This window comes from Pseudoliparis swirei, chromosome 20 (genome assembly GCF_029220125.1).
Source record: "Pseudoliparis swirei isolate HS2019 ecotype Mariana Trench chromosome 20, NWPU_hadal_v1, whole genome shotgun sequence".
Classification (NCBI taxonomy): domain Eukaryota; kingdom Metazoa; phylum Chordata; class Actinopteri; order Perciformes; family Liparidae; genus Pseudoliparis; species Pseudoliparis swirei.
Genome location: NC_079407.1, coordinates 3,193,668 through 3,204,531, shown reverse-complemented (window position 1 = coordinate 3,204,531; position 10,864 = coordinate 3,193,668). Strand labels below are relative to the sequence as shown.

Genomic DNA, 10,864 nt, shown 5'->3' with positions numbered 1-10,864 from the left:
TCTTATATACAGTATATATATATATATATATATTATTGTTGTTATATACATACATTTATCCCAAAAACATATTTGTTGTTGCTGCTGTTTACATTCTTTATGATGAATATATATACATATAAATATATAAACATATACACAAATAAATATATAAATATATAAATATATTGTTACGTCCCTGTGAGTAAATAAAGGATCCTTGAATCCGTCAAAGTAATCCGTATACGCAAAAAAAACTTCGTTCTTTCCCGTCGCAGCTCCATTATTTTGAAAGGCTCGTCGCCGGAAGTACCGCCGTGCAAAACTCCTCGTAACTTGATGCCGGTGCCCCCGCCGTCCCCGTCGGCAGTCGGTTTCTCCACCGGAGCAACCAAACCAAAGCGCTGGATTCAAGCGTCTGAACCCGGTTGTGTGACTCTCGGTTCCTGCAGGTAAGGAGGAAGAATAATAACAACATTAACATAAATAACCAAGACGAGTTCACTTCACGCAGCAGCCATTATTCTATTCCGCTCGTTCGGAGACAGACATCTGGTGTTTTTGTGTTCGTCCTCCTGTTTTGAAGTGCCTTTTTTCAATGTATTAATTTATTTATGTGTGTATGTGACTCGGTTGCTCTTGGGTAGGCATTCTGCGTGGGGTTTTCTCACGCATCGGACTCCCCCGCACATTCAACAAGTCCGAGAGGTGAATTCATTTTTTACAAGAAGTCCTCGGTGACGTACTCAGCTCGAGCTCTCTACGCGCGAGCTTACGAACGCTCGTGAAGCAGTCCTTTATACGAACGCTCGCGAAGCAGTCCTTTATACGAACGCTCGCGAAGCAGTCCTTTATACGAGCGCTCGCGAAGCAGACTTTGAGACGAACGAACGCGAAGCAGACGTTGAGACTTTGAGACGAACGATCGCGAAGCAGATAGTGAGAAGATGAGACGAACGAACGCGAAGCAGACGTTGAGACGTACGAACGCGAAGCAGACGTTGAGACGATGAGACGAACGCTCGCGAAGCAGCCGTTGAGACGAACGCTCGCGAAGCAGACGTTGAGACGAACGAACGCGAAGCAGACGTTGAGACGAACGAACGCGAAGCAGCCGTTGAGACGAACGATCGCGAAGCAGACGTTGAGACGAACGAACGCGAAGCAGACGTTGAGACGAACGAACGCGAAGCAGACGTTGAGACGAACGATCGCGAAGCAGCCGTTGAGACGAACGAACGCGAAGCAGACGTTGAGACGAACGAACGCGAAGCAGACGTTGAGACGAACGATCGCGAAGCAGACGTTGAGACGAACGAACGCGAAGCAGACGTTGAGACGAACGATCGCGAAGCAGACGTTGAGACGAACGAACGCGAAGCAGACGTTGAGACGAACGAACGCGAAGCAGACGTTGAGACTTTGAGACGAACGAACGCGAAGCAGACGTTGAGACGAACGAACGCGAAGCAGACGTTGAGACGAACGAACGCGAAGCAGATAGTGAGAAGATGAGACGAACGCAGGCGAAGCAGCCGTTAAGACGAGCGCACGTGCGGCAGCCGTTGACACGAGCTCGTGTCCACTCTCCGGTATTCAAACAATATGGAGACCATGGTGCTGTTAAGTAGAAATGTGACCCGCGAAGTGCTCCTTCACCGCGACGTGCGACGTGGCAGGTGTGTGTTCAAGCGGTTATTTCACGTCAATAGGTGTTTAATTGTTAGTTTACGTGTAAGCCGAACCAACAAGTGTCTCCATTTAAAGAGATATACGCGCTTTTTACCGGTTTAAAGTTAAACTCGTCGCGAGAAGCTGCTCTGCGTTAATGTGCTGTATTGGTGGCTGTAGTTTGGCGCGGTCGTGGAGAGGAGACACACTTCTCGCTCGCGGTATTTTTAGCCCTCCTAATCACAGGGTTATCCGTGGAGAGGCTGTAATTTACTGCAGCTTTAGAGTCGGTTCGTCCCCTCCACGTTTCTGCGTGGTTGGCAAAACAATGCTGTCACGGAGATGAACGGCTGCTGTGTTTTTAATGGTGGTAACGGGTCTGATTCAGGGCTGCTCATGTGAAATATGAAATACACTCTACGGTTGTTTTCTGTCATCCTGACTGATCACTTTGGGTTTTCAATGTTTTGACTGCATTTATCTCACTTATGTCTTAATTTATAAGATATTAGTTTATCGTTGAAGTACAACCTGTATAAAAGCGCGTGGCCTCATAATTTTCTCCATTCTCCTCATGTTACTCCGTCCTTGCACCACCTTTTCTCCTGTAACTCAGCTATTACACTTCTTTTTCTCTCATAACTCAGTCATTACACTTCTTTTTCTCTCATAACTCAGTCATACCACTTCTTTTTCTCTCATAACTCAGTCATTACACTTCTTTTTCTCTCATAACTCAGTCATACCACTTCTTTTTCTCTCATAACTCAGTCATTACACTTCTTTTTCTCTCATAACTCAGTCATTACACTTCTTTTTCTCTCATAACTCAGTCATTGCAATAATTTCTCTCCCGTAACTCAGCTAATAAACTTATTTTTCTCTCATAACTCAGCTATTCTACTTCTTTTTATCTCCTAACTCGGCTACTGCTCTCATCTTTCTCCCATAACTCAGTTATTTCACTCCCTCTTCGCTCATAACTGAGCTATTTTTCCCCTTTAAGTCCAGTCTTTTTCTTCTTTTCCCTAAAAAACACATTTTGCCTTTAGACATTGACATCTTCACCGTCGCTGAATGCAATATTTTCTATTCAACATTGGAAAGCGTCCATCTACCTTTTCGTCCTTTTGCAATTTGAACTACGAAGATGTCGCCGTTATTTAGACCGTGAGTTCACCGACGTGTTGTGTCCAGCCTGCAGGGATGGGCCGCGACCTGGATGGCTGACGGACGGGAGACGAGGACCAATCGCATGCCACCATGCTGGCTCGTAACCGCTTCCTCCTCCTGGTGGTGGTGGGCGGGGCCACGCTGGCCATCATCAGCCTGAGCCTCCAGTTCTGTAAGTGCTCCTCGGGGCTCCTCTTCTCTGCACATCCGTCCTCCCTCCGAACAAACTGTTTCTGTTTGAGGGAAGTGGCTCGGGTCTTCTTGCGTGCTTGTTTGTGTTCATTCATGCGGAGCTTTCATCGCGCCCCCATTCATCAGACCCCCCCCCCATTCATACCAAAACAAAGCTCAACCCTCCACGGGCGTCCTATAAATATCCAGCACCGGCAGTGGGACCGTGGATGCTCTGAGAGATCTGATGTGCTGTGGAAAGCCTGGGTGTACATGACCGTGTGCCCCCCCCCCCCCCCCCCCCATCATCATCATTGTTCAGCCCCTCCTGGAGGTATTGTCTCGACGGTGAATGCAAGGAAGCCGCGTGTCGGCCGGTGAAGACGCTCTCTCTCTGCCGCGGTGGAAGTGATTCTCCAGCCTTCGCAGGCGAGATAAGAAAAACAGAACCGGGTGATGGAGCGGGTGATGGAGCAGGTGATGGAGCGGGTGGTGCATGAAGTACCGACGGACATGTGATGAAGCTTTCTGTGTCGTGTTCCCGGACGAGCATTTAAGATTCTCGCGAATCACAATTCACACACAGGATCGTGGGATGAGACGCTACTTGTTTGTCTTTTTTCCCGCAGGCTTTGAACGCCACCGTGTAAAATAAAGATGGCAGGAGCAGGAAGGCTCTTCACTCCGACTTGTTGAGTGTTGGCGACCCCGAGTAGACGCTCGCCCTCCGAGCCCACTCCGCCTCCTCCTCCTCCTCCGCCTCCTCCTCCGCCTCCTCCTCCGCCTCCTCCTCCTCCTCCTCCTCCTCCTCCTCCTCCTCCGCCTCCGCCTCCTCCTCCACTTTAGAATAATGTGCGCTGGAGCGCCTGAGAGGAGGCGGCTCTTTCAGTTATTATGAACGCCTCGCCGTCCTAACACGACTCCTCTCCCGCTCCGCCTTCTCCTCTAAAAAAAAAAGATGAACTCGAAGCGGTTTATTTTATTTTTATCGTACGTCTCCCGTCCTCTTTAAAAAAAAAGATAATACAGACTAAGTTATTTCTTGGAGGCGGACCACCTTCTGGAGGAAAGCTGCTGTCGTCATTTATTCATCAGGGGCTCAAATCGAGAAGGATTACAAAATGGGAAAAAAATGCAAACACAGCAGACGCACTCGGGGGGAAGTGAGGACTGGTTCTGTTGAGGGAGGATGATAAAGCATTCAAACTCAAGACAAAATGTAACTCTAAATGTAGATCGACCATTTATAAGTCCTCCAAGTGTGTGTGAGTGTGTGTGTGTGAGTGTGTGTGTGTGTTTGTGTTTGTGTGTGTTACAGTGAGCTCTCTGCGCACCATTACTGTCTAGGCACTCGGTTGTGTCGGCGAGCGACTTACAAAAGCCCCATTGTGTCGTGACCGTGTCTGAGCTGGCCTGTGTGTGTGTGTGTGTGTGTGTGTGTGTGCTCCAGTGGGCGGTGTAGAGGGACCCAGGTTGTGGTGTGAATGAGCTCCAGTGCTGCGCGGTCCGACCGAGCAGCCGTCTCTAAAATGGTCTCCGCCGTCGCCGCGCACCTTCTCCTCTTCCTCGTCTTCGTCAGCGGTGAGTTCTAAAGAATGAAGAGACGTGTGACTGAAGAGAATCGAGAGACGGAGGAAGATCTTCAGGTGTCGCTTTAACTCCAGCTTCGGCTTTTGTGCCGATCGGGCAGTTTACTCAGACTCTAATTTATCCACTCCTCCTCAAAGACTACGAGAATAACCATGTCTAAAAGCTGCATTCTCTCGTCTGACCACCAGGGGGTAACTCCTCTGGTTGTAAAGAAGTCTATGCTTCATGTGTTAAGCTGCATTCTCTCGTCTGACCACCAGGGGCGACTCCTCTGGTTGTATAGAAGTCTATGCTTCATGTGTTAAAGCTGCATTCTCTCCTGACCACCAGGGGCGACTCCTCTGGTTGTATAGAAGTCTATGCTTCATGTGTTAAAGCAGCATTCTCTCTCCTGACCACCAGGGGTGACTCCTCTGGTTGTATAGAAGTCTATGCTTCATGTGTTAAAGCTGCATTCTCTCTCCTGACCACCAGGGGCGACTCCTCTGGTTGTATAGAAGTCTATGCTTCGTGTGTTAAAGCTGCATTCTCTCGTCTGACCACCAGGGGCGACTCCTCTGGTTGTATAGAAGTATATGCTTCGTGTGTTAAAGCTGCATTCTCTCGTCTGACCACCAGGGGCGACTCCTCTGGTTGTATAGAAGTATATGCTTTGTGTGTTAAAGCTGCATTCTCTCTCCTGACCACCAGGGGCGACTCCTCTGGTTGTATAGAAGTCTATGCTTCGTGTGTTAAAGCTGCATTATCTCGTCTGACCACCAGGGGTGACTCCTCTGGTTGTATAGAAGTCTATATAAGTGACTTCTCTCCTGATGTAGTAAACATATATCTCCATGAGCTCGAGTCAACAACACAACGATGTTACATTAGCAAAAATCGAAGACAAAAAAAACCGTAACAACCCAAAAGTTTAGAATCTTTTCGTGAACAGGCTTTGTTGATTTGACTAATTGGTTAATTGACTGAAACATGGTGACGGTCTTCATCGCTTGTTTTGTAAGACCCAAAAAGTGTTGATGTTTTAGTGGAAGCTGGTCGGGTACCGTCTCAGACCCGTAACCGTGGGAACGCACAGAGCCAACGCGTCCGCACAAAACGTCTCGTCCGCAACTCTGGAAATGCAAAGCTGTCACTGAATGCAAATATAGAGAATAGAGAGCAGTGTTGCCAGGTCCGCGGTTTTCCCGCGGAATTGGGCTACTTTTGAAGTGTTGCCGCGGGTTGAATTTCTTGTCCGCTGGTTCGGGTAGACCTATTTTGCATGAAAATTACATGAATATCTTTAAATAAAAATCCATATTTTAAATGAAATAATTTATTTCTACCCAAATCCTACCAAACTGACTCCAGATCAGCACGTACACACATGGACATGGGACACGCCCACATACACACACGCACCTAAAGCTCTCGCCGCTCTCAGTCTCCCGCGACCCGCTCGATCCCAACTCTGGTCTGGTAGTTAGTGTAGCTAGCTACACTGGAGAAACATGCCACCCGGTAAGTGGGCTAAATACGGGAAGAAATATACGAAAGAATGGGAAAGTGAAACGGAATTAAAGAATGGATAGAACGTGTGGCTGGGGATGATACCAAAGCTTTTTGTCGGTACTGCAAAACCGAGATTCGTGCGCACCAGTGATCTCCAAAACCACAGCAAAACGGGAAACACATTCGAAATGCTGCTCCGTTCTCCAGTTGTCGAGTCGTACATTGTTTGAACTATAAGTATATGATAAAAATATAGTGAAGCAACATAAGGTGTTTCAGTTGAAATAAGGTATTGCATTAACTACAGTAAATGCATATGAAGTAAAACAGTACATTCATGTTGTCCAGGCAGGGAGGAAGAGAGAAAAGGGAAGAGAAAGCCTCAAGACAAAGCAACAGGTTAGTTTGTCCGTCAGTGAATTGGTCTACACCTTCACAGAGCTATATTTTATTTATGATAATATACTGTATCTAATTACACAAGGCCATTTTAGGACCTAGGTGAAACAACTGTTTCGGGAAAACTGCTTTTAATGCTGGCATACTAACCATTTGTTGTTACTTTGTAGATATTACAATACATTTGGAAATGATAGCAATGTTGTTGGACTTTAAAAGCAGTGTATATGGTTTGGCACAGGCATATTTTGAGTTCTGATATTGGGCTTGTTTTTTGGGCTTGTTTTATTGGCCATTGGTCTGGTTTGGGCTGGTTTTGATTGGCCATTGGGCTGGTTTTGTCACACAGACCTGGCAACCCTGATAGAGAGGGAGGGAAGGTGTGTGGCTGTTTACCTCGACTCGAGCAGATCATTTGAATCTGAGGGTTGCTATGGCAACGATAAACCGTGAGCGCTTTGTGCCTCGGGTCCAACTCCTTTTTTCCTCAGAGTTGGATCTGTGTGAATAAAGCGCCCAGTTCCCACAAACCCTCTGTGTGTGTGTGTGTGTGTGTGTGGGGGGGGCACAGGTCACTGGTTTCCAGGCAACGTACTGGAAGCGGTGACTGGTTTTGGGGTACAGAGCCGTTGACATGGAGACGAGCGACCAGTCGAATTGGGGTTTTTCTCGAGATTTTCGTCACTCTGTCTCTGCTCTGTTGGTCTTTTCTTATTTTATTTTTATATTTATCCTGAAAATCTGCTTTTACATCCGTCCGTTTTCGTACGGTCGTGGAATTTTAGGCCTGGAAAATTCCTTGAATTCAAGTTTGATAAAAAAGAGAAAATTGTACATCAATATTTATTCTTCCTCTCCCTATTGTCTCCCATTCATTTGTGTCATTTAAGGAATAATCGTATTTACATCGAGATTTCACCCACACATTTTAGTCTCGGAAATTTGGTGAAAAGTCCTGGAATCCCATTGTTCGACACGAACCCAGCATTGCCGATCCGTCTTCTTCTTCCACTCGGATGTGTGTACTGACCTCCGTGGTTCCCTCCTAATTAAGTTTCTGTTTATCGGAAAAGGAGGCTGGAGCGCGAGAAGCCGCCCAGAGTCACGCGTTTCCCCCTCTTCTTCGTTTCCCCCGCAGTGAACCTGATCCCCGTCGCCCCCGTCCTGGAGGAGCGACTCTTCCAGGCGTCGGACGGCGGCGTCGTGGCGGCGGCGGCGGCTCGGGGGAAGAGCAGGAAGAGGGTGTTCCCCCGCACCGAGGAGCCCGACCCCATATCGGAGGCGTACGGCTACTGCAACACGCCCAACCGCACCGAACAGGCCTGGGAGGGTGAGACACACACACAATCACATCCCAATCCACGTGGAGATGATGTCATACATATGACCCGATCCGACAGCTCATGAATACGGAACGCGGTGATGATGTCAGATTCAGTGCGTCGGGACTCGAGGGTTGAGTCATTGCCCCTAGATTGCGTCATCATAACGCTGCAGCGCTACGTTTCTTTATTCATTGATTGAATGTTATTTAATGTTTTGATCGCCGTGTATTTATTACCTTCGCATTGAAAATGCCGGAAGGTTATGTTTTGATCGCCGTGTATTTATTTATTTGTATGCGTGTTATTCGCAGAACTCAAAAAGTATTGAACCGAATCGCATGAAATTTGGTGGGATGATTGGTTATTATCCGGGGACCATTTGATTAGATTTTGGGATCAATCGGGTCAAAGGTCAAGGTCATGAAAAGGTCAACATATTCTTTTTACCATAGCGCGGTCAATTTCTATCCAATTGGCATGCAACTAATGCCAACATGTTCATAATTCAATGCCCAATCTTGTGATATGCGAAGGTATGCGCTCTACCGAGTGCCCGTTCTAGTTTATTTATTTATTTATTTGTATGCATGTTACTCGCATAACTCAAAAAGTATTAAACCGAATCGCATGAATTTTGGTGGGATGATTGGTTATTATCCGGGGACCATTTGATTAGATTTGGGGATTGATCGGGTCAAAGGTCAAGGTCAAGGTCATGAAAAGGTCAACATCTTCTTTTTACCATAGCACGGTCAATTTTTATCCAATTGGCATGCAACTAATGCCAACATGTTCATAATTCAATGCCCAACCTTGTGGTATGTGAAGGTATGCGCTCTACTGAGTGCCCATTCTAGTCTTTTTTAAACACGCGGTCGTTGAGAAGTCAGCGCGGCCTCGGGGCTGTCGCACATCCTTCACTCGCCGAAGACGAGTCGGACCGGCCGACGCTAATCGAATCTTTGGATTAGACGTTATTGATAATCAATCAGCGGCGAGTCTCTTGTTCGGACACGATCGCGCTCGACCCGTCCGCGTTCCTCTTGTCTTCTCGGTTTACGGTTGAACACACACTCAGGGTTTTTCCTGGGTCAAAATGGGTCTTCGGTGCTCCCCAAAAAATGTTTTGGTTTCACGGTCTGTGTCTCTCTGTCTATTCGCGCACCTCACAGTTGCGTATTGATCAGACAAGAAGACACGCTTATCAACTCGATTACTATTGATCAAAACAGAACGAGGGTTCGGCTGTAGTCGACTTGAAACATACTATTGAGAACTAGAGATGCACCGATCAGGTTTTTTGGTGCCGATCACTGAAATCAGTATCTGCCGATCCGATAATACCGATCACCGATCACGGTGTTGATTGAAGCATTCTATTTATTGTGTAGCATTATTGCCTCGGACTATGAGGAAATACATAAGCACCTCAAACATTAAAGAAATTACAGATTTCTGTAAACATTTAGGACTTTTACTTTGAAAAATTTCCTAATTGATACATTAAAATAGTTTGATTGCTATTGTAGGGGATTTCAGATATGTATGGAACACGTCTGCATTATTCATTTCCTGGAACTCTTGGGGAAATCTATTTACAGGACTTTTTTTAACATACAAAAGTCTGACCTTTATTTTTATAAACTCTTCCTTGGTACAGTAAAATGTTTTAATGTTAGCATAATTTAAGCTAAATCTCAGAAACGATCTATAAAGATACAAAATCAGTTCATTGTTTACTTTTATATGCTAGTGTATGATTTGTCGACATCTTATTTTGAAAAACGGATGTTGTTTCACGTGGTTCTTTCCGATAACTTTGCAAAACCGGATGTTGTCACTTAAATTCTTCCACTAACTTTATCAAAACCCTCGCGCGCTCCCGATCGAATGCGTTTACCGTCAACATCAGTCTCTAGGGGCTCAGAGCCTCAGACATGTGAGAGTCGGCTGAGTCGACCCAGAGATTCAACTCGGGGGACGGGGACGCCGCTCGGTGGTGAGGATCCTCTGACCTCTCACTCTGCGGCCCGCCGGGCGCATCGTCTCCGTTGCGGTGCGCGGCGATTGAAACGTCTCTGATAGTTCTCGCAGATGTTACGTCATCTGATCGGCCGTTTTGAGAATGCCGATCAAAACCGATAATGGGAATATCGGCCGATATGGATCGGCGCCGATCAGATCGGTGCATCCCTATTTAGAACATGCACGTGATGAACACTTTTTTTTTCTTCTTTCATCGCAGACTTTTTTTTGCCTTAGGCGCTCGGGATTTGTCATAGGCGTTCGGGAAAACGGCTTAGGCGCGCGCCCAAATTTTCTCTATGCAGGGAAAACCCTGCACACAAACACGGTTCGTTCTGCAGCTGCTGGGGATTTGTTTGAATTGTTGAATCAACATTTGCTTGCGTCACACGTGACGCGCGTCGGCTCTCAGTTCAGCACTTTTCCTTTTTTTATTTGAGTGGAATTAGGCCTTTTCATATTTTTGGGGTTTGTGGAAACGAGCTGTTGACAACTCTGACATGCGGTAGCCTAAGAAGTTAAAAACGACCTTGATGGGAGGGATGAGAACCAAAACGAGAACGTTACAGCTTCATAAAACCCAAACAATAAGCTGGAAGATATTAAAAAAAGCTCTGAAACTTTGTTTGTTTGTTTGTGTATTTTATTCAGTCAATCAAATCAAATACAATACAATATTATTCTATATAACATACAAAAGAGAAAGACTGAAAAGGTATAGGTAGAAGCAAAATATGCTTCGGGCTGATGGGAGTCTCCTGACAGGTCACAGTCCTGCCGACTACAAGCTGCTGTCGGTCCAGGTGATGATTCGCCATGGCGACCGCTACCCGCTCTACTACATCCCCAAGACCAAGCGGCCCGCCATCAACTGCACCTTGTCCACCAGCAGGTACCAACGTCATGACGGGGGCACGACAGGGCATCCTCTGGTTGTATAGAAGTCTACGCTTCATGTGTTGAAGCTGCATTCTCTCTCCTGACCACCAGGGGCGACTCCTCTGGTTGCATAGAAGTCTATGCTTCAGGTGTTAATGCTG

At 46.6% G+C, this 10,864-nt stretch overlaps 1 protein-coding gene and 1 long non-coding RNA gene across 2 annotated transcripts in view; both read left to right on the top strand.

Annotated features, from left to right (window-relative positions):
- Positions 1-155: 155 nt before the first annotated feature.
- The window catches only part of pxylp1 (2-phosphoxylose phosphatase 1), a 16,090-nt gene continuing 5,381 nt past the window's right edge, over positions 156-10,864 (top strand). Inside the window, 4 exon segments of the mRNA XM_056440627.1 lie at positions 156-431; positions 2,848-2,995; positions 7,613-7,804; positions 10,590-10,716. Of these exon segments, the coding sequence (XP_056296602.1) occupies positions 2,914-2,995; positions 7,613-7,804; positions 10,590-10,716 (401 nt within the window). The 5' untranslated portion in view covers positions 156-431; positions 2,848-2,913.
- On the top strand, positions 3,002-7,032 carry LOC130210395 (uncharacterized). The gene is made up of 3 exons (XR_008834797.1): positions 3,002-4,213; positions 4,445-4,575; positions 6,424-7,032. It is a non-coding gene; the product is annotated as an uncharacterized LOC130210395 (long non-coding RNA).